We start from the raw sequence: 24,146 nt of genomic DNA on the forward strand, positions 1-24,146 counted from the left end.
GATAGATGCATATATGTCAAGCACGCACTATGGTCACTGCATAGCCCTAAAGCCTCATAATAATTCAGATAAAGACATTGTTTTGCCGTTGAAGGTTAAGTCTCTGACTTGAGCCAAACTGGATGATAGAGGCATGCCAAGTATTCACTCTTCGTGCATACTTTTCCGATGAACGTAATTGAAGTACATGTAACAAAAAAGTGTATAACAAATCATAATATGACTGAAAATAGGTTTATAACCCCCCTTCAAATTGGGGGAAATTAGAATCGTACAAAAATATAGAGGGAGGGGGGGTTTGGTCCTGACCAGTACACACCAGATCCTGGTTGATTTTACAGAATAAGTTTTAAACAAAAACCAGGAAATGAACCCCAAAAAGTTCTCTACCGTGAGATGTTCGACCAACCATTTCTACACAGTTTTCATTTTGGTAAGCTTCCTCGGTCGCCTTATCATCATTGTATTCTTCATCCCTATGAAAAACAGCAAGGCTCCGAAAAGTGCCATATTCTGAAATACCAACAACACACATCATCAAAAAAAAAAAAAATCACAATGATAAGAGTTTGCCTCAGATTACAAATAAATAATAACCAGCAATATTGCTTGCCTGAGTAAATTTGATGAACAGCTGAGTAAATTCTCTCTCGTCAATTTCATAGTTGTAAAAATCATATAAAATAGGAGTAGCAATCATCTGATGCAAAAGCTGCACAAGGATGAAAATTTCAGCACTCGAGAAATAAATCAGTACCTTAAGATCAAAAACTGTGGCTTCTTATCAGACCAAGTCAATGTAATCAGTTTGAACACAAACCAGGAGATATGCCCCGAGAGAGCTGCCAAATATGAAAAATATGCCTCCAATGCCCTTTAGAGTCATAGCTGCAGCAACTAAATGTTTGATCTGTGGCATGAAAACTCCCAAAATTATATAAACAAAAAATATAGTGCCGCTGAAGCAAAATAGATTTCTGGTATATAGTTTTTGTTGTTATTCAACATCGTTAATTGTATAAATATACTCTGTAAATTTCAATGATTAAAATTGATTTGTGCTTGCTTAGTGCTTGCTTAGTGTTTTAATTTTTAATTAGAACATGCTTATTTTTGAAGGATTTTTCCATCTCATCTATAACAATAACCCTTGGAAGAATGAAAGTAAGCAGTAAGCTCATATGAAGGCATTCCAAATCAAAATTATTACGATTGTTGTCTCTTTACAATTTGCTTCTGGTCATGGTTTTGGTGTCACTTCAGGCCATTTGGTCATGGTTTTGGTGTCACTTCAGGCCATTTGGTCATGGTTTTGGTGAACAACCGAAGCCAAAAGACCCTCAAACAGGAGAGGGAGCAAAATCAGCCTCAGTGACTTCCAAAAGCCAATTAGGCCAAACATCCCAATAGGGATCAGCTTGTCTACAAGCTAAGGCCCATTTGGCCAAACTGTGGGCAACCACATTCGATGATCTAGGAGACCAGCATAGAGCAAAATGAGAGAGTAGACCAGTGTAATACTTAACATCACTCAGCACAATTGATAACCAGAGGATTTTGAAGAGATAACTCCATGACAGACCTACAATCACCCTCAATATCAACTGACTCATAGCCCTCCTAGATAAGAGCTTGATGCACTCTCTGAGGACAACAGCTTCACCCATTTCTGAACACGAGAAATCTCCACAAACAGAGTCGCAAGTCTTATAGGATAACCTCTACAATCACGCATGATCAAACCAACCCCACTCGAAAAACTTCTCAAGCAAAGCAAAAGGAGGTGTCAATATTGAGCTTTAGGCAACCTTCACTGGGTCTAGACCAGTGAGATTGGGGAGCAATGGCCCGATGAGGAAAACCACTTAGGCAAATCTGTTGACGAGTAGCCTATGAAAATTCCATTAAATTAGCCACAGCTCTGCAAACAATATCATCAGGCTGTTCAAATATAGTCCTCCTTTGCTTTGCAAGTTAGAGAAAAGGTTCCGGTATTTGAATATACACCACTAACCATCTAAAGCCCCGTCACAGCTTTACCCAAGATTGTTTTCCAAAATTTCTCTCTTCTTTTGCTTTATCATATATATATAAACTCTTATTTGCTTTTCCTAAAAATTTCTGAACCTTGAAGAATTCGATTTTTCCTAAATTGCATGTTTGTGGTGTGAGAGAGAGACAGATACTTACTTCAATTTGCGGAATTTCTATGCCAGCTTTAGATGTTACATGTTGAGTGAAGACATTAAATTTTGGTTTAAGAGCCTCTGCAGCTGGTCCTCCAGTGGTCCCGAATTCGTTAAACCTAAAAGGATAAACACATCATTAAATTAAAATCAAGGCATCTCAAAGGTAAATAATCCTTACCAGTAATCAGAAAGGCAAACAAAGAGGGGATTGCACATTATCATGGATCCCAAAAAAAAAAAATTATACTCTCCTCTGGTCATCCAATTTTTCATTATTTCTCCCTTTAAAATGGAATCAATCTACTAAAGAGATATTTAAGAATCTGTTCCTCTTCTTCCAAACCAGATAGTGCATTATGCTTTACAATTTCTACCTCATAGGCGTAAAATTGGTTCACAAATTCTACCTAAAGGCTACAACTCAACATAGCTTTTTACCCACTTTGGGATCATCTATGGTAATTCTATTTTTCCTTTTTACTCTATCTAATGTCATATCTATAGCCATTAACCTCTCAATGTGAACCATGTCACTCTTTCTTAACTGGTGCCAATGATTCTTTTCACATGTCCAAAACATCTTAATCGTTCCATTCTATTTTCAAATGGTGCTACTTCAACCATCTAACAAATGGATTCATTTCTAATTCGATCTTTTCTTGTATTGTCGCGTCTCAATTCTCAATATTCTCATTCCCCTAACACTCACTTTATACAAATTAGAGCTCATAGGTGTAAAATTGGATAATAAATTATTTTGAGCAGTAAATTTTATCTTTCCAAGACAACTCTCTCTCTCTCTCTCTCTCTCTCTTACAACTTACATTATTCTAGAGGCTTCTTAGGAAATGTTTTGAATAATTTCAGCATGAAGATATGATGGATAAATTCAAACACACAAACAAATAGTTTCACATAAAAATCAACAGAAAGTTCTTTTTGAAAAATCAGCTTGTATGATATCAAAGTTTGCAAGACAATCCCAATCTAAGATTGTAGTGTATAAGATATTGAAAAACAGTACTAATTAACACCCAGTTATACACCCACCCAAACAATAATAAACTAGTCATATATGAGTTTTCCCAAGCTTCAAAATACCAAACCAAATAAAAAAAGGTCTTAATTCAATTTCATTATTTAGCTTTAGCATATGCATCACAATATTGACCACATGGCTTCACTGCTAGCCAAACACAAATTAATTACACAATAAATTGAATACACAAGCTTCCACAAGCTTCGCCATTGCCAAATCGGAATAATTAGCAAATATATAGTAGACAATAAAATCCAAAAAAAAAAACACACACACACCCACATGGCATTCAAATTTCTACAAAAATTAAATCATTCAAGATCCAAACAATGAAGAGACGAATCTGAATCAAAGCATTCAAATATCTACTAGATCCAAGTAAATCTTCAGCAACTTAACTTCTAAGTCAAATAAATTTTTCCCTTTTTTTGCCCAAAAAAAAACTGCTCAGATAGCTAAAGAATTTAAGAAGAGATATTAACAAGGAGAGTAAAATAAATAAATAAAATAAATTTGAAAAGGAAAGAGCAGATGATAAAGGGGATAGATTAGTAGGTTTACTGACTCCTGATATGCAGAGAGGATGAAGACAGAGGCGAAAAGAACTCTCCCAAGAAAAGACGCGAACGCCATAACCTAATCTGATTCAAACCTCGACACAAGCAAGACTGACTCTCTCTCTTCTCTGTGTGTGTGTGTGTCTCTCTCTCTCTCTATATATATATATATCTATCTTCTCTGTGTGTGTGTGTCTCTCTCTCTCTATATATATATATATATCTATGTGTGTGTATTGCAGGAGTCAATGAGACTTGTTTTGGGGGGCAAAGATGGGGAAATGAGTGGGGTGAGGAGGGCAAATATGGATAGATCTGAAATGTCTATGATTTGCTGATGCCGCTTCTCTCTTTTAAAAAGCATGGGCGCGTAAAATTGACAGCTTGGCCTGTCCTTCCTAAAATACCCTTCCCTTGTAAGAAAAGTCATAGTAGTATATGGTAAAGAAGAATAATGATAGGCTAAACGAATTTTAGGCACGGAAATTATTATTTCCATTCTTTAACCATCTTACATAGGGGTGATCACGGATCGAATCAGATAGGATTAAGTATCATTTCTAATCCGATCCGTTCACAACGAATTAGAGAATGTTGAATTCGCCACCAATTTGTTAGTTCACAGATCAGATCGGATCGGATTCGTGAAATGACGGATCGGATCGGATCCAATTCGCGGACTAAATTTTCTAAATTAGTCTATTTTTAATTTTTTACCAATTTTATATTCAATTACAAAAGTGTAAAATAGAACATAGATTAACCCAATTTAAATGCATAATAACAAGAATAATCAAACTGTAAAATATTACATAACCAAGAGGACAGTAGTTATTCAAATTATCCGAAAAAACAGTAGAACTATGCCAATATTACATAACAATAATAGTGAAGTGAAATAAAAAAAAGAGATATCCATGTGCCAAATATTACATAACCAAAAGTCCAAAAGTAAGAGTGAACCAAATAGGCAAATATTACATAACCAAATGTCCAAAAGTAACAGTAAAGTGAAAAAAAAAAAAAGAAAAAAAAAAAAAAAAAGGAAGTAGCATACTAGCATTGCAGTGAAAAAAAGGGTAGCAGACCAATCTCCATGAATTTCCTCAAACCGTAGACTATCAAATACTTACCAAGAAAAATAAAAAATAAAAAACGTCAGGTATGTGGCACACGGATTGCCACGGATAGAGTTGCTATATATATATTACGGATTACCCACGGATTGTCACGGATCGGATCGGATTTTTGACAACCCGATCCGTGATCCGATCCGTGAACTACAGATTTAATTTTTTAGAATCCACCACTGATCCGTAGGTCTGGTAATTCAATCCGATTCATAAGGATCGGATCGGGTTTGGGGATTGACGGATCTTTTGCCCACCCCTAATCCTACATTGCTTGGAAAGAGAAAATTATATTTAACAACCCACAGGACGATGGTTATGGTAAGAACAGAAAACACCGGTTTATACTTCTCTTTCCAAGCATTCAAATTTCATAAATATAATTTTCTCTTTCCAAGCACTGTAGGATGGTTAAAGAATGGAAATAATAATAATAATATATATATAGATATATTATATTTATGAAAGTTCTCCATTTCCATGCCTGGCATAATCTTCAAACTCTGATTTGCTCAACTTTCTTTCTGATTTTAATTTGTGCAATCTTAATTTTGAATTAGCAGTTTACAATTTGATCCCTAAAACCTCATTGTGAATAATCTGAAATGGGTAGGCTTTTAGAAAGATAAAAAAATAATTTCAGATACATCAAGAAGAGGAAATTTAGACTCAAATCTTAGAGAGGGAGAAAGTGAAGAGATATTAGAGAAATATATGTTAATTTTTAGAGAGAGAAAAGTTAAGAGAAATTCATAGAGAGATGAAAAAAAAAAAAAAAAAAAAAAAAAAGTTAAGTTCAGACCTAAATTACACAATCCTTCTCAATAGGTATCGCTCTCACACTTTGCGCGTTCTTGCTCAAATTTTCATTGCTCATAACTTAATTCTGCCACTCTCATACTCCCGCTCTCGAATTCACTCACCTCTCACTTTAGGTGACTTAGATTCAAACCCAAACCTAAGAGAGAGAGAGAATGTCAATTTCAAAGAGAGATGTAACATGAAAAGTGAAGTTATGAAATGAAAATAAAATTTAATATTGAGTTTTATATTTGTTGAACAATTATTTTTTTCTTATAAAGTTCTTCACTACTCGTAGAGAAAGTTATATTTTGATACCAAGTAATATAGGTTTTCAAAACTTCTAAACATTGTTGATTAGAAGACACTTGAATGAATATGAATGGATGGCCAAGGATTAAAAACTCTTTTGAATATACACCTTTTAAGTACCGTATCTTTTGGAAAGGTGTGTGACGTAGCCAATACATGTAAGTCAATCATTAAAAAGTATATATACTAAAGATAACATTTAAACATATACTATTTCTTCTCCACAAATTTTGTATACATTCCTGTAGTCAAAATCTAAACACTCACTTTTTACTTTGTACAATCCTGGTGAACACTTATTCATTTTTTTAAAAATTTAAGCCTTTACATAGTGCTACATATTAGAGTTGTCGGATCAAATTTAAATCAATTAAATTCATATCTAATTTGTTAAGTTAACGAATTTTCAAATTTAGATCGTTAATGAATTATTGGATTGAGTATTTCAATCCATATCTTATTTAGTTCGGATTCAAATTATTTTTAATTTTTTATTTTTGCAAAGATTAAAATGACATGCAAACCCATAAGGTTAGATGGAATGGACAATCGTTAATATATAAAGATAGTGCATAATATAAATATATAAAAATTTAATACTAGTAGATAACTAGTATATATAACATTTTTATATGGTATATTATAATGTAATAATATATATATATATATATATATTTTAATCAAGGTAACGAATTGTAATAATATATATATATATATATATATAGCCACCCATTTATACTCATTCATTTATCCTCCTTGCAAAGGCCCTTGGTGCATGATTATATATGTGTATATATATATATATATATTATTAAATTATCATTAAAAAAATTTGAAATGTAATTCTTAATTAAATTACAAATATTTCCAAGTTGAGTAATTTACAAGCATATACTTAGTTTAGCAAGTAAACTTCAGATTCGCCACTCACTAGTAAAACTTATGGAATTCCAAATACGTGTCGGTTGAAAATCTTGGGTAATCCTAGAGTGGCTTAATCAAATTATCAATGCCCTCATCCGAATCTAATGATCATTTGATTGAAATTTCGTGTAGTGAAACTTTCCGACCAAGAGAACTATTAACAAAGTTGACATGATCGTGTAAGAGAGGAGCTTTAATTTGGCTGGCTAAAGGTCCATAATTCTCTCATGTCACCCAAAAAAAAATCATTATCACTTGTTTTCTTCTATCCTAAATTCCTAATCAAGCTTTAATCAAACTCATTGTGAACCAAATAAAATAAAAACACAAACAAACATGTACATACACACATTTGAATGTCAACATCTAGTTAGGTTGGCCGACATGGTTTTCTACAGTTTTTTCTTGTGAAGATTGTGATTGTGTCTCCAAGTTCATTCGGATTTTAAAATCTGTCTTTTGTGTTTTCAGTTGATCAATGGTGAAGGAGAGATTGGCTTTTGTGAAGAACTCCATTCACTATTGAAAAGTATTCAGAAAAAATGGAAAGAAAAGAAAAGAAAAGAAAGGTAATGGAGGGATACTGGATATTGTGTTTGGTACGAAATGCCTTTTTTTAGATTAAAAAAAAAAGAGCTAAAATTTTTAATAAAACTTTGTTAGTGCCAAATTTGCTCTTATTTTTATAAAAAGCAAAATCTATATCCTTTGGCTGTAAATCCATAAAAATTATTTCATTTCCTTTCACTAATATAATCCTTTTGCTACTGGACATTAAAACAGCTCTTTTTCTTTCATATCTAATTATCCTTTCCTTTTGCTTTTTCTTTCCCAGCCAAAGACCTGTAGGTGTGGTAGTACAATAACTAATAATATATTTTCTTTCCTCTTCCAATGAAAAAACTAATATTATTATTTCCTTTCCAATATACCATTTCTTTTTTATCATAACTAATATTATCCTTTTATACTGTATAGCAATAACTATCATCATAGTCATAATCAAGTGACATATGCCCACTTTCTAAGGGAAGTCACTTTCTATAATAAAACAGATATACATTGATGTGGACGATAAAACAGACATATAATTAAAACAGGAGTCATACAATAAAAAAGTCAAATGTGGACGATTTATTCACACACACACAACTGATCATGCGGAACAAAAAAAAGTTCATTATAAAAATTCACTTACATCATTTCCTTTTAATACAAAATTACTATTATTATTTTAAATTTAATATTTATCAATACCACTAATTATAACAATAAATGATACCCAAAAAATTTGAAACTTCATCTCTTAAAAACCACTCTCTCTCGAACAAATAATTACAAGAGACAAATAGAAAAGAAAAAAATTTAATCCATTGATCTAGAGGGTGATGTGTTGTGCAAAAAACATAAATTTTATTTTTGTGTAGTTTAATTTCCTGCTGTGAATTGGTTGACGTATGTATGATTAGAACTAAGATTTAGGGAGAATTTATTTTGTCAATAAATTTTCTTTTAGCAAATTATTATATATCTAATAATCTCTATAGAAAGTAAGGATACTTTTATTACCAGCCACTTTACTTTATATAACAGTCATGTTTTATTTATAGATTGACATCCAAGGGCAACCAAAATTAGATTCTTTTATAGCCCCTCGAACTTCAAAATGATGTAGTTACATAGACCTCCGCTACCTATGTTCTACACCACCTTGTTTGACCATTTCAAACAAATGTTGGAAAACATCCCAACATTTTTTTTCTTCCTTGGAATACTTTTTCAACATTTAAAAAATAAAAGTCATCATAACTATCCATAAGGAAAAACAACAAAGGAGAGTACAGGAGCTAACACCTTCAATTAGAAAGAAAACAACTGCACCAGAACCAAAACCAAGGAAAAGAGGCAGAAAAAAATGCTACAAGACAGTAACGGAAGAAAAGCAATGCAGACTTTAACCAAAAAAAAAAAACAAATAGCAAACAGATCAAAAGATTATAGTGCAATCTAAGTCAAATTACGTGATTGAAGGCTCGTGATTGACTTTGGATGTCACCTTGACAAAACGGGGTAAGCATACCCCATTGGAATTTGACTGACAAATAACGTACATCAGTTCCCGCCCCACCCGGGGCTTCAAAGGACCCATTATTCTATTCAAGGTCATATACCATGATTGAAGCCTCGTGATAGACTTGGACATCACCGTGACAAAGTTGGACATCACCTTGACAAAGTTTAGGAAGAACTATAAATCCAGCTACTTGCGTACAGCAATTCCAGATACATATGAAAGAACCAAACAACCGCTACTTAGCAATAATCCAGCAACAAACTCGAGAACAAAAGTTGTGTTATACTTGGTCATGCATTTACATTGAAAATACTAAATCATTATCTCCAATGATTTTGCATTCTCGAAATAAAATTGTTGCATTATTTGCAGCATTATTACATTTGTGATAAACAGGAGTAGAATCTTCAAAGTAAATGTGATGCATAGATATTATATCAATGATAATCATCAATTTAATTGTAATATGTACAATGTAATGAACGTAAGGTGGCTAATAATGATTCATCCACGAAAGTTACACACCTATATAAGTAATTCCCATCACCACCGGTCAATAGCTCATCAACCAACATAACAACAACAAAAACCACAAATTCCTCCATCAGATGGATAACAATACATCACTTTAGGCATGCATAGCAACAGAAACAGATCAGATGGATAACGATACATCACTTTAGGCATGCATAGCAACAGAAACAGAAGCACTTCATATTTATTTGATTCCGGGTCGGTGTCTAAGCTCATATAGTGTTGTAATAAACTTAAAAACTCTTTAGCTTTGTCATCACTCATCATTACAATTGCTCAGTCATATACATAAGCTTCTAACATTGTGTTTTTCCATCATGACCAAATCTAAAAAAAAAAAGTCCGTAAATAGTTTCTCTAATAACATAAAATCGAGTCACTATTTTTGAACGATACAACTAGTCTGAATCAGAACAACTGGCCAGATGAAAATAACAATAACAATAATGCGAATAATGAAACCATGACATATGTTCATTTCAGGATTAACATGTAAAAATAAGAAAAATGAAGAGACAATGGAAACAATTTCATCTAACAAGTATGATAACAAAAAAGATACTAAAAATCTAACACATGTTTCAAGCTCTCCACAAGGTGAACAAAAATGACATGCAGAGCTTTAGAATGTGCATTCTTTCCACTTATTAAAAAAAGAGAGAGAGAGAGAGAGTGTAAATTCTTTCCGCCTCAAAACAATTATAATAATTGGCACAGGAAAGCCAAATATTATGCTAACTGTTTGCTAAAAATCAACATTGATGGAAAAGATAAACTTAAATTTCTATCAATTTCAAAGTAAAAGACAAAAAAGAATAAAATGAAAAAAAAAAATTATAAGTTACCATTAAGAGAATGATCAGATAGAGCTAATACATAAGGTCGTTGCCATCATCTCAGCAACCAAACCAATAGGAAAACAATAATCATCACTTCATTCTCTAATTAATAGATTGAGTGACAAATAATTAGAATTAAACATTATAGGATTTTAGAAACTTCTTTTACATGATATTAGGGGTGCATCTCTCCAACAAATATTATTGATTTGAGTTTAGATTCAAGTACATTTTGCGAAAAACTAATAACGAAAAGAGATGCATTGAAAAGATAATCAAAATAATGTTTACAGAAATGTAGCTAGTCCAACGCAAGAGAAATAGAATATAGCACACCCAATGAGGAATTCTCTTTTCCTCTAACCAAGGGAAATGGAGAATTTTGATTGGGTGAAGGCACCATAAAGAAGGAATCCGGGGGCATTGAAAATTTTTTTCCCATTTGTGATTGTAAGCACAAACAAATTGGCATATTTTTCGAAACAAAAAAACCTGGTTCTGCTTAAACTTCCATTCCCATTTTCTACCCCCACTTGGGTTGGTTTCACATCCCGCCTGTTTCAAAAAAAAACTACCAATTTGCAAATAATTAATGAAATCAACCACAACACAAGCCAAAAAATGATTCAAAAATATTTCCCTAAATTCTTTTCAACATTTCAGAAACAATCAAATTGTCATACCTATTCATCCTAGTAATTGCCACCAATAGATAACAAACAGATTAAATAAAGAACCTATGAGGCCATCCGTTGGAACACCCTCTAATTGAAGATCACCATGACAAATTTAGTTTAGGAAAAACTAAGATAGTTGACTTGAATCAATTTCAAGCACAACTATATGCAGCAATTCCAAGCACAATGATGACATACTTCATATGAAAGAACTGACCAAACCAAACTTGATAACAATCAAGCAACAAACTTGGATCCTCCCCAGAACATAGTTATGTGATGATCATTTAAATTAAAAACAGTGTCATTATATACAATGCAAAGGTATTGCATTCTCGAAATAAATTTGTAGCATAATTACATTTTGAGGTTTCGTGATATGCAAGTGTAGCATCTTCTAAATAAATGAGTTACATAATAAATATTGCATAACAACCAAAACCACAAATACTAGCACCATCTCCAACTCTCTTTAAGCAATCTGGCCGACCCAAAAAATCAGATTTCTGAATCACTTCATGCTTATTTGATTCGGGGTTGTGTGGCTGTCTCTAAGAACATATAGTGTTGTAATCATTTGAGCAGAGAGACACTTGCTCTTCCAGTCACAAACTTCTAGCATTGCGTTTTTAAATTAATAGCGTTTTAGGTGCCCTATTTGACTAAATACATAAAAAAAACAAATACAAAACAGTTTTTCTAATAACAATTGAGAAAGAAAAGCAGATACATCCCTTTATTAGATAAGAAAATAAATTTTGGACTTAACAGAATAAAATGTCTAAGCATTAATTGGTTAATTATCATTCTTCAGTTAACTGTTTTGAACATAGTATGAAAACACCAATAACAACAATAATAATAATAAAACCACGACATGCTCATTTCAGGATTTACGAGTAAATACAAGATATTCAGAAAAATAAAAATAAAAACAAGATGAATGACGACACAAGGGAGAGATTTTCGTCTTGCTTTAAGAAATCCTCTAGCTGAAAAAAGCACAAGAATGTTAACGAAAAGCCGACCAGAAATCTAGCACAAGTTTTGAGCTCCACAGGCTGAACAAAATGACCTGCAAAGCCTTCGAATGTGCATTCCTTACTCCTTAAATAATAATGAGATTGGCACAGGTATAAGCCAAATATATTAGAAATCCCACAAATGTACTTATTTAACTATCAATTTCAAAGTAACAGGTAAAACAAGTAAGTTAAATAACATTTAGAGAATGATCAGATAGAGCTAATACATAAGGTCATTGCCATCATCTCAGCAATCAAACCAATAGGAAACAATAATCATCACATCATTCTCTAATGTTTAAATTGCATTAGAATTAAAGAACTTTATATGATTTTTGAAACATCTTTCACATGAATTTAGCGGGTGCTTATCTATCCAATTAATATATCATATAGAGGTTCATACAGTTTAGATTGAAGTACATTTTATACAAAACTAATACCCAAAAGAGATACATTGAAAAGATAATCAAAGTAATGAAGAATAATGATCCAGAAATGTAAAGTCGCTATATATCAAACTTTTCTAATGTAATTGGGCATGAATCATTTAATGTTGGTCTTAGAACCCAAACCTCTTCAAAGAAAGATCATGAATTTGACACATTTTCTTAGCTAAACACGAGAGAATGAAAACCCATATTAATTGAATTTATTCACAAGAACCCAAATCCATTGTGTCATACGGCTATACATTTTATACAAAACTAATACCCAAAAGAGATACATTGAAAAGATAATCAAAGTAATGAAGAATAATGATCCAGAAATGTAAAGTCGCTATATATCAAACTTTTCTAATGTAATTGGGCATGAATCATTTAATGTTGGTCTTAGAACCCAAACCTCTTCAAAGAAAGATCATGAATTTGACACATTTTCTTAGCTAAACACGAGAGAATGAAAACCCATATTAATTGAATTTATTCACAAGAACCCAAATCCATTGTGTCATACGGCTATACATTTTTAACATAAGAAAAGATAAACGTTTTAAGATAGAGAAATATCAATTGGATCCTTCTTGTTTACTGAAAATAATAATAATAATAATTCAAAGAAAATTGGTACAAATATGAAAATAATGATCAGATAGAGCTAATACATGAGCCACCATCATACTGGTGATCAAACCAATAGGGAAATAAATCTCCATCATCATCTCATTACTTAACAACCCCAAAAAAAACCAAAAACAAAAAAACACAAAAAAAAAAAGCAAAAAAACAAAAACAAAAAAGAAAAAGAAAACCATGCTATACTTCAAATCTATACTTCTAATTCTGTTTTGGAAATAAAATCAGGAGTGCAAGATCAACCAGCAAATATATAATACAAAAAACAAAAAAAAAACAAAAAAAAAAAAAAAAAAAAAACAAAAACAAAAAATAAGAAGGAAAAAAAAAAAAGAGATTGAACAACTAAAATAATGATCAGCTAGAGCTAATACTTGTTACAAGCCATCATATCGGCAATCAAACCAATAGGGAAACAAGTTCATACTCATCATCTCATTCTCTATTACTTTAAAAAAAAGGATTAACAATAAACAAAGCAAATTACTAATAAAAATAAAAGAAAATTAATATATTTCTATGATATTAATAAGCAATAAACCTGTTAGAAATTGACAAGACGCAGTGAGAAAATAAAAAGACAATATTTTTATAGACGAAACTGATATTTAAGGCCGAACAACAAATTGGATGATTAAAAAAGTTGACCCGTCATTGTTGTTACCTCGAGTGAACGGCCAACGGGAAACCCTAATTTACAGTTGCTCAGATTTATCAGCTTATAAGCAATAGAGGAGGCGGGGTTTTGTCGGCTACAATTTTAGGGACCGTGGGACTGAAGTGAAACCCTAAAACGAGTATTTATAGGGAAAGAGTCTAAAATTGGAATAATAATAAAAATAAAAAACTACTCCGTTTAATAAGTTACTCCTTCTCGCCTTCGAATTATGTGGCCTTGGACTGAAGTGAAACCCTACAATTGGAATAAAATTGGAATAAAAAATAGAGAAAGCTAAAATAAAAGAAAAAAAAAATTGTAAGGATAAATTCTAAAATTAGAATTAAAAAAGAAAAAAAAATTTATAATAAGTTAATGTTCTTGACTTATAGAATTATGTGTGGGACTAAGGTTGCGGACTATAGTGTGGTACAATTCAGGTTAATTTGAAAACGAATTCAAAAAATTTTTTAAAAAATTGAAACTGAACTTACCGAATCGTAAAAAATGACTCAGTTCATTCAATTTGGTTCGATTCTAAACCAACCTCTTATAAAAACAATGTAAAAAGACACTATTAGAAGTTTCCCCAAGCCGATGCTCCTTATGATGGAGAGTATAAATATTTGAATATATAATATTAAACAAAAACTATTGGAAAGTATATTGAATATATGCAATTTTTCATAACGATAGTATAAAAAAGGTCTTCCAACGCTCATACTTACTTTTCATAATTCTTTTATATATACAGCTTTTAAAAATAAGAATCATAACCGATCCGCAAACTAAAGTATTCTTATTTTTAGAATTGAAACCGAACTGAACCATTGTATAAATTTATCAATTTTATCAATTCAAACCATTTTTTGTGAACCCCTAGCTCAGACTCTCTTTTTGCGAAGCAGTCCTTTGAGCTCGTCTTTTATTTTCTCAAATTTTTATACTTTTCTCATTTGAGTGATTAAAGAAGGGTGAGAGACTCAGTGTCATGGCCATAAGGCCAACAACATTCTTTTTGGTTTTGCTCAAGGCAACCAAAAAGCTCCAATTATTTATCAGAATCCTTTCGACCAAAACATCTATTTGGTTTCCCACCATTTGCTTTTCAACTTCTTTCATTGTCTACCTCTCAATAGCATTGCACACCTGATTATTTTTCTAAATTATGGTCCAAACCATAATTTGTTGGAATGACATACAAGGTTGTTGAATTAAATTTTTTTGGATAAATTAAACTGACCCTTTAACGAGAATGACAGAGTTTTCCCCCATGTACTAAAACAAAAACAATCTTAACCTAGAGTATAACATATTATCATGTTATACATTCAGATTTTTTAGCAACAGGTCTTATCTGTTGGCCATTTCGTTCTGGCGAAAACGATGTTGTAAATCTATACCATTGTTAAACAGATTTAAAAGGCCCCCAGCAAACATTTCAGCTCTCTGTTAGAAAACGAGGAATTATATAAGAAACTACCACGAATAGGACATTGGCAATAGGCCCTTAATACCAAAAAAAAAACATTCAAAGTTCAATATGAAAAGCACTAACATTGCATTAAAAAATACAATCAAGTTGCCAGAAACTACATACAATGGTTCAAGCAATCAGTAGAACATCAAGACCATGTTTGACATCAAACACTCTGTTGCACAAGAAAGCATTTTGTCAATCCACAATGCAAGTTCATAAATGTATTCTGCCAGGGTCAATCATGACAACACCGTCATTTTGAGAGTCTTCCATGGCGCTTAAACTTCACTCAAGCAATTACCCAACACACATCAAGGCATCAGCAGAAAAGAACACTGCAATTTTCGTGCCCTGCTATTAATCTCACAAAAATCAATTGAGCTCCAAAGAAAATGGTACATCACTAAAAATTGTCCACAAAGTCAGAAGGTCTTTTTTTTTTTTTTAAAGTGCTGTTTTAGGGCAGTAATCAATAGATACAAACTCACCGTATAAAGTCGAAGAAAAAATTCATAAACTATGAAGCTAAAGCTCATTGAGCTCACAAACATATAAATTAGTTGTATAGCGCAAAATTAAAGAGCCCTAATATACATTTTCCATTTTAACAATCTAGAAATAACATTACAGTACCTGTCCGAAGGGAGGCGTCATTGGTAATAGCCACTTTCCCAAAATGGGTACAAGGAAACTAAGGGACAATATGAAGATTTAATGAAATAAATGAAATTCATCAACCTGTGTCAAGAAAGTAATAAAAGCACTTGAAAGCTTTCATTTTGGCAAGGAACAGTTACTTCTTCTTCTTCTTCTTCTTCTTCTTTACCTGTAAAGATGAGGTCAAAGGCACTGGCCTCTTCTTGGCAAATGTATTGGTTCTGCTATCCAAGTCGTCCTCGTCATCATCAGTATCACCACATCCATCTCTTGCAGACGGGGTGGATTCCAGAGTCTTTTTGGATGCATTTATTCTTCCAATATTCAATTTAGCCAGCAATTTCCTTTCAACAGGGTCATTTGAATGCCCAATTTTGGACTGTTGCACCTAGTCCTAGCCTATAGAAATGCATGAAGAAATTAAACAAACTGCCTATCATTATAATTAAAGCCACAAAAGAATAGACACACTGACCTAGCAGGTCGACCCTCTAATTCTACTTCAGCTGATTCATCTGTGGATTTGGTCATATTATTAACACATTGTTCGGCCTGTACACAAGCAGCATATAGTTGAGCAAATGAAATCTTTAAAACATAATTACCACAGGAAAGATGCGAGCATACAACAGTGCAGTCAATGTATCTGTTGCACCTCCCAATAGAAATAATAGCAAAACGTAACAATTTTATGCAAATATGAAAAACTATGAGCAATGTAGTTCAATGACATGACAAGAAAATCATAAAATCATAAATTCATTAAAATAAAGTTTACTTTGGTGATTTGGCTAGAGAAACCAACTTGGACCGAATTAAGACCCATACTTTTCCCTGGACACAAATTTTCATTGATAAAATAAATATATGATAAAATGAAAATTTTCCATTCACTTTCTTTCTTCCCTAGTAGAAACTAATCAGAAAGTTATTGATAAAATAAACCAAGCACACACGATATTAGCACCATAAGCTTAGCCATTTACTACAACCAATGGCAGAGCACCCGACATAAAATAGTATAGACACATAATCACCTAAACCGGAAACACAGCCTAGACCCTTGGCATGCCAAAGACAACATTGCCAACACTGAAGATATTGTTTGGCTCACAAAGTGGTTGGAAGTCACTGGCCAATGAATGGTTGACCTGAAACGCGAGCGTGCCATAGTCCTGAATGAAGGTTTTCTTGCCAAACTATTCGTATCGGGCCGGATCACCAACCTAATGTGATTCAGGCGAAAGTTGGAGAGTAGGAATGACCCTCTCCTTAAGGTTGCTATTGCCTTTAAGAAATGACTTTAAACATTCAACATAGATAGCAATTAGAAGCAAATTAATTAAGCAACAAATATACCTAAATCTGCAAACCTTTCTTCATTGAACTTTGGATTGATTACAATGATGAATGAATTACAAACTCTTGATTGAAAAGGAAACTAAAGTATTGAATGCTGAAAGATGAACTAAGTACTAAACTGATAGTGATAAACTGAACTTGAGCAAATAAAAGCCAAGTGCTAAGTGATATGAATACTAAAGGCTTGAACTTTAGAAATGGTGTTGGACCTCTTCCTTATGGGACTTGAGTGGGTATTTATAGAGGCTTCAACCTGGTGTTGTCCCTCTCAATCCGTTTTTCTAGAAATTAATTGGTTGCAAGTTGAAAACGACTCTCCTAACTGGTCAGGTTGACTGGCTTGCACATCTCTCTACAGGCAGATACAAATGTGTATGGCATAGTATTTTTGACTAAATGGTGCATCTTCTTTCATGCTTGATGATTTTAGTCTTCAGTCTATTTTCAGCTCTATGCACCTGTCACGCCTGGCTTGTTTTGTACATTGGCTATGGAATCATCTGATTACTGACAATTCTGACGTTCTTCATGGGATGTAGGTGAGAACCTTCCATTTGTAGTTCTGAATCTCTAGACTTTGACATGGTCGAGTTGTCTTTTTCTATTTCAAGCTTTCTTTAATCTTCCAGACCTGACTTGTTGGGTTCTTGAGACATTGGGATTCATAGCTGGTCTTCATTTGAATTACACTAAATACAAGTGACTATGGCCCGAAGAGGTATTAGATCCATCTTAATCTGAGCTTGTCCATCAATTAGGCGTACTCTAGATCATTGGTAGAGACTATCGACCCTGGTTGGTCGAGAAACTTTCTTGGGTCATAATGACTAAAAGATAAATGCCCGAGACTCCTGATCATGGCCATAGTGACTAAGAATCTTGATCATGGCCATAATGACTAAGACTCCTGATCATGACCATAGTTGGCTATGAGACCTTGGTTGAGACTCTTGGTCATGACCATAGTGACTGAGAGTCTTGGTTAAGACTCTGAATAATAACCATAGTGACTGAGAGTCTTGGTGATGACCATAGTGACATTGAGAGAGATAATGGTCCAGACTCCTGATCATGACCATAGCGACACAGAGAGAGATAATGGCCAAGACCCCTGATCATGACCATAGTGACACTGAGAGAGATAATGGCCGAGACCCCTGATCATGACCATAGTGACACTGAGAGAGATAATGGCCGAGACTCCTGATCATGACCATAGTGACACTGAGAGATAATGTCCGAGACTCCTGATCATGACCATAGTGACACTGAGAGATAATGGCCGAGACTCCAGATCATGACCATAGTGATTGAGAGTCTTGATCATGCCCATAGTGACTAAGAGTCTTGGTCATGGCCATAGTGACTAAGAGTTTTGGTCATGATCATAGTGACTAAGAGTTTTGGTCATGATCATAGTGAGTAAGAGTCTTGGTTGAGACTCTGGATCATGACCATAGTGACTGAGAGTCTTGATCATGGATGGTTATGAGCTCAATACCTTATCTCAGTCCTAACAGCCTAAGACTTCCATTCTTCTTAATTCCCGACCTTAATTCTGATCACTGTGATTAGAAATTAATCTTTCGCCTCGATGATCATGAGCTGACCCAGAGTTCAAACCTCGGGATTTTTGACCACGTGGCATGATTACTTCGGATTATATTTTAGGTGTTAACAGATATACCCTCCTTTCGATGGGGTAGACTGAAATCCAAATCATTGTTCTCCATGAAGATAAAGAATAATAATACTTATTAAAAAAATAAAAAAAATAAAATAAAAAACCCCAAAGATAAATAATAATAAAATGCTCTTAATAGAATGACAATCTAAACTACAGATATGCAAGACATCATGCCCTAAAATTCTACATGTTTGCATGAGAAATGCCTTTATTCACCTATGTTCACATACAAACTCTGAAACAACTAAACAATAAAGTGGACCATCCCGTATGTAGACAACATGGTTTCCTCAAAATCCCAAGTAAACTATTTTAGCTTAAATTTAATAAGCAACTGAGTGTAAGATCCCTTAATGAGTTACTAGATGATATTACTAATGCCCTTTAATAAATTTCAGATGTGTGTGTAACTTTGTGTGTGTGTGTTTATATATATATATAGAGAGATTGAGTTAGAGTGAAATCAAAAACCTGGTGGAGGAGCTTCTATTCTCGCCGGTGGATGAGTTTGCGGTGGTCAGTGGAGAAATAGAGTGTTTTGGTTTTAGGAGAGGCAGAAAGTGATTTGGGGTCATAGGGGTGGTTTTAGGGTCTGTATACAATCATGTGTTGCTATTTAGCCCAACACAAAAGAACCTAAATATAACCGACTACATACGTGGATAGCCAAGCTTGCAATTTAAGTTGTACGCTTTAGGTTCATCGGAGTTGGAAATATATATACTTTTTTAAAGGGTAATTTGCAGTCACATCTAAGCTCTACTAGGCTGCTCGGACTCGGATAGTCCGAACTGAGCTCTACTAGGCTGCTCGGACTCGGATTGTCCTAACTGAGCTTTATTAGGCTGTTCAAACTCGGATTGTCTAGGCTAGAGATCTGCTCGGGGCTCAGCTAGGATTCAGGCAAGCTTGGCTGGGCCAAGCTCGAGCTCGGCTCGGGCTCGTGAATATATAAATATTTTCATATTTATAAGCCATTTTATGAGAAAAAAAATGGCCACCATCTCCGCTCTATTAATGACCAATATTCTGTAGTCATCCATCATGCCCTTCCTCGGCCTCAAATTCCAACCATCAATATGAAATATCAATTGGATCTTTCTTGTTTACTGAAAATAATAATAATAATAATTCAAAGAAAATTGGTACAAATATGAAAATAATGATCAGATAGAGCTAATACATGAGCCACCATCATACTGGTGATCAAACCAATAGGGAAATAAATCTCCATCATCATCTCATTACTTAACAACCTAAACACACACACACACACACACACACACACACAAAATGCTATACTTCTAATTCTGTTTTGAAAGTAAAATCAGGAGTGCAAGATCAACCAGCAAATATATAATACAATAAATCAAAAACAAAAACAAACACAAAAAAATAAAATAAAATAAAAAATAAAGAGATTGAACAACTAAAATAATGATCAGCTAGAGCTAATACTTGTTACAAGCCATCATATCGGCAATCAAACCAATAGGGAAACAAGTTCATACTCATCATCTCATTCGCTATTACTTTGGAAAATAGATTAACAATAAAATTGAAATGAAGCAAACTACTAATAAAAATAAAAGAAAATTGATATATTTCTATGAGATTAATAAGCTATAAACCTGTTAGAAATTGACAAGACGCAGTGAGAAAATAAAAAGATAATATTTTATAGACGAAACTGATATTTAAGGCCGAACAACAAATTGGGTGATTAAAATAGTTGACCCGTCATTGTTGTTACCTCGAGTGAACGGCCAACGGAAACCCTAATTTACAGTTGCTCAGAATTATCAGCAAGCATCGTTCGATGACCGACCTATGAGCACTAGTGGAGGCGGGGTTTTGTAGGCGAAAATTTAAGGGACAATGTCCTGAAGTGAAACCCTAAAACGAGTATTTATAAGGAAAAAAGTCTAAAATTGGAATAATAATATAAAAAATAAATAAAAACTATAATAAGTTACTCCATCTCGTCTTCGAATTACGAGGCTGTGGACTAGGACTGCAACTCGGGCAGGTTGGATGGGTTTAAGCTATAATTTGAGCATAACCCACTATATAAAATTCTAAACCCGAACACAACCCTAACCTTATTCTCAACATTAACTACCCAACCCATCTTTCTAATTTTAAATTCATGCTTACAACTCGGGCTTAGATTTTAGGTTAATTCGGGTTACTCATATGACTAATCTTTATACCGAAAATTTAATATGATCTTGAATTAATTTTAAATTAAATTACTCTCAAACAAAAAGAAGTTTAAAGACTTTTTGTAGATTTTTAATAAATTACAAACAAATTTTTAGAAAATTAATTCTCCTAAATGTTAACAAACAATAAATTAAGATTTAACAAAAAAAAAAAAAAAAAAAAATTTGAAAAGAAAAAAAATAATTATAGTTTAAATATTATATATAATGTATTTAAAAGTAAAAATATATATATAAATAATATTAGAATTCGGGTTCGGGTTGACTCGGGTTGCTAACACTTCAACCCAAACCCAACCCTAATTAAATTTGGGTTGAGATTTTTCAACCCAAGTTCAACCCTAATTATAAAAATGATTGCCCAAACCCGAAAAAAGTAGGACTGAGCTCGGGTTGGGTTCCGATTACCCAACCCAAGTTGCACCCCTACCGTGGACTGAAGTGAAACCCTAAAATTGGAATAAAAAATAGGAAATGGGGAAAAAAAAATGGTGTAAGGAGAAATTCTAAAATTAGAATTAAAAAAGAAAAAAGAAACCCTAATTTACCGTTGCTCAGAATTAGGATTGTATTCAAGTTAATTTAGAAACAAACTCAATAATTCTTAAAAAAAATTAAAATCGAACTTACCGAATTGTACAAGACCTAGTTCAGTTCAGTTTGATTCGGCTCGATTGAGAACCAACCTCCTACAAAAAATAATGTTAAAAAACACTATTAAAAATTTTCCCAAGCCAATGCTTCTTACAATCGAGATAGTATAAATATTTGAATGTATAACATTAAACAAAAGATGTTGAAAAGTATATAACATATGCAATTATTCATAACAAGAGTATAAAAAAAAGTTTCTCCTAAGTTCATACTTTCTCATAATTCTTTTATATATACAGCTTTTTAAAATGAGAATAGTAACTGATCTGCAAACTAATGAGTTCTTATTTTTTGAATTGAAATCGAACTGAACCATTGTATAGATTTATCAGTTCCAACCATTTTGAGTGATTAAAGAAGGGAGATATTGGGTGTTATGGCCATAATATCAAATAAAAAAATCTTGTGTATTGTGTCTCGAATTCTAATCTAATTAAGTTTTTATTTTAAAGTTATATTTTATTAAGTAATTTTTTATTAGATAAGTGTTGGAATCCAAAGAATTATAATTCTTGTCCAATAAAGTGTTTGGAAGTCTTAATAGAGAGAATGGGAATTAGGAGAGGAGAGAAGAAAAGACTGTGGTTAAGTGCAGAACTTTACAGAAATTGGTGAGTGTATTGGGACGGAAATGATGAGTGAGTGGATAAAACACTGATGGCGAGTAGTGGTAGATCGGAAAGGCTTATATCTAACACCATACATTGAGCAAACAGTGGGCAGATGTTCGAAGTGTCTCCTTGTGTAATTTCTCGTGTGTATACGGTTAAGTCTCGTTGTGTAATTTTTCATGAGACCGTAAAAGAGTTAGCATTCTCTAAATTTAATATAATGAAATTTCTTCTCAAATTCGGATGATATGTGGTTTGATTTTCACTAAATATGAACTTCATAAAAAATAGCTTAAGGTTATGTTGGGTTAAATGAAATTGAAATATTGGAATTGAAATTGGTAGAATTGGAGAAAAATAATTTATAAAATTAAACTAAAATTTTCTTCAATTTTACAAATTCTAATTCTAAAGCTTCAATTTCGAAACCCAACCTAAGTTCTTTTAGAAATCAATGAAAAAAAAGTTATAAAAACAAATAAAAAAAAAGGAAGAGAAGAGAATAGATGAGCAATAATGTTATACGTTATGAAACTTTTGTAAATTATAGTTAATTCGCGTTAAACCTTTCATCACAAATAAACATGAATCCCATAATCTTAGAACTTCATTATTCTCACATATCTATAATGCATAAATAAATATAGTTAAATATAAATATATCGATCTGTAATTGTAAATATCATAGAGATTAAGTCCAACGTCGAGATCCTTTCTGTCAAACAAATAACATGCTAAACTGCAATAGTCAAAACGTGAAAACTGATTTCTCTCTCTTGACTTTTTGCACACATAAAACTTTTACGTGTTGTATTCAATAGCGTACATAACTGATGGGAATATGCATTTTTATAAAGGTAAAGAGAGGAACAGTTTTCTTTTAGTAACTTTAATTCCACTTTCCATCAAAGTATAGAATAAATAAGAAAACACTCCTCCAATAATTAATTAATTTAATGTAATTTATAAGTTAACCAAATAATATAATATTAATCTGATACCTATTTACTTAACCACTAATTAATGAAATATATCACATGTTCAAAACACGTGGGCCACATAATTAATAAATAATCTTACATTCTTTCACTTGGCACATATGATAATTTCTGTAGTGGTTTAGTAAAATAGTCATTAGTGTGCACCATAAATTAGATTGACTCATTAAGTTGGTCATCATAAATACAATGGTAAATAAACTACCAATGCGAGTCATGGCGGTTATATGTCCCTAAATGACACAATCCCTTCCATGTACCAGAACATTAGTAACCTATTTAACATACTCTATAAATGAGAAGTATCAATAATGATCTAACAATAATGATCTAACAATAATGAATTTTTCCATGACTATTCCTTTTACCACTTATTAAAGCAATACGTACATGTACATTAATTAATAGGAAATATCAGAAACACATTTAATGAATGCAAAATGTCAAATATATATAAGCATTGTTAAGCAATTCACAATTAAAAAATAATCAACATTGACTACATTCAAGACCCATTCTTTCAACATGTTCCACAAATGTCTTGGGTTGCAGTCCATTCGCTAATGAATTGCAATCATAAGTGATGTGCTTATATGTTCGATAGACATTCGTTGTTTCTAAATATCTTCTTTAATGA

At 32.7% G+C, this 24,146-nt stretch overlaps 1 protein-coding gene, 1 long non-coding RNA gene and 6 other non-coding genes across 8 annotated transcripts; all 8 read right to left on the reverse strand.

Annotated features, from left to right (window-relative positions):
• Nucleotides 1-397: 397 nt before the first annotated feature.
• Nucleotides 398-4,023, reverse strand: LOC132306826 (uncharacterized). The gene is made up of 5 exons (XM_059804397.1): nucleotides 3,794-4,023; nucleotides 2,191-2,305; nucleotides 821-910; nucleotides 614-712; nucleotides 398-513 (listed from the first exon to the last, which is right to left on the reverse strand). Exons 1-5 carry the CDS (start codon nucleotides 3,859-3,861, stop codon nucleotides 415-417), a joined length of 471 nt encoding a protein of 156 aa, XP_059660380.1. The 5' UTR covers nucleotides 3,862-4,023; the 3' UTR covers nucleotides 398-414.
• Nucleotides 4,024-10,413: 6,390 nt separating this feature from the next.
• Nucleotides 10,414-10,500, reverse strand: LOC132310937 (small nucleolar RNA Z102/R77). The gene has a single exon (XR_009482767.1). It is a non-coding gene; the product is annotated as a small nucleolar RNA Z102/R77 (small nucleolar RNA).
• A 1,805-nt stretch (nucleotides 10,501-12,305) lies between these two features.
• On the reverse strand, nucleotides 12,306-12,391 carry LOC132310938 (small nucleolar RNA Z102/R77). The gene has a single exon (XR_009482768.1). It is a non-coding gene; the product is annotated as a small nucleolar RNA Z102/R77 (small nucleolar RNA).
• A 792-nt stretch (nucleotides 12,392-13,183) lies between these two features.
• LOC132310934 (small nucleolar RNA Z102/R77) lies at nucleotides 13,184-13,270 on the reverse strand. The gene has a single exon (XR_009482764.1). It is a non-coding gene; the product is annotated as a small nucleolar RNA Z102/R77 (small nucleolar RNA).
• Nucleotides 13,271-13,528: 258 nt separating this feature from the next.
• LOC132310935 (small nucleolar RNA Z102/R77) lies at nucleotides 13,529-13,618 on the reverse strand. The gene has a single exon (XR_009482765.1). It is a non-coding gene; the product is annotated as a small nucleolar RNA Z102/R77 (small nucleolar RNA).
• A 2,189-nt stretch (nucleotides 13,619-15,807) lies between these two features.
• LOC132306827 (uncharacterized) lies at nucleotides 15,808-20,910 on the reverse strand. The gene is made up of 3 exons (XR_009482110.1): nucleotides 20,775-20,910; nucleotides 16,448-16,524; nucleotides 15,808-16,371 (listed from the first exon to the last, which is right to left on the reverse strand). It is a non-coding gene; the product is annotated as an uncharacterized LOC132306827 (long non-coding RNA).
• LOC132310933 (small nucleolar RNA Z102/R77) lies at nucleotides 20,182-20,268 on the reverse strand. The gene has a single exon (XR_009482763.1). It is a non-coding gene; the product is annotated as a small nucleolar RNA Z102/R77 (small nucleolar RNA).
• Nucleotides 20,457-20,546, reverse strand: LOC132310936 (small nucleolar RNA Z102/R77). Its single transcript, XR_009482766.1, has one exon. It is a non-coding gene; the product is annotated as a small nucleolar RNA Z102/R77 (small nucleolar RNA).
• Nucleotides 20,911-24,146: the final 3,236 nt, after the last annotated feature.

This window comes from Cornus florida, unplaced genomic scaffold (assembly GCF_030987335.1).
Source record: "Cornus florida cultivar Cherokee Brave unplaced genomic scaffold, ASM3098733v1 CherokeeBrave_3.0.0_Hap2_Chr05, whole genome shotgun sequence".
NCBI lineage: Eukaryota > Viridiplantae > Streptophyta > Magnoliopsida > Cornales > Cornaceae > Cornus > Cornus florida.

Bases quoted from the DNA above. Each gene is read 5' to 3' on its own strand.
- LOC132306826 (XM_059804397.1), bottom strand. From the start codon at position 3,861: ATGGCGTTCGCGTCTTTTCTTGGGAGAGTTCTTTTCGCCTCTGTCTTC. The intron at 911-2,190 runs GTAAGTATCTGT...TTCATGCCACAG, and splicing joins TAGAAATTCCGCAAATTGAA to ATCAAACATTTAGTTGCTGC. The intron at 514-613 runs GCAAGCAATATT...TTGGTATTTCAG, and splicing joins TGTTCATCAAATTTACTCAG to AATATGGCACTTTTCGGAGC.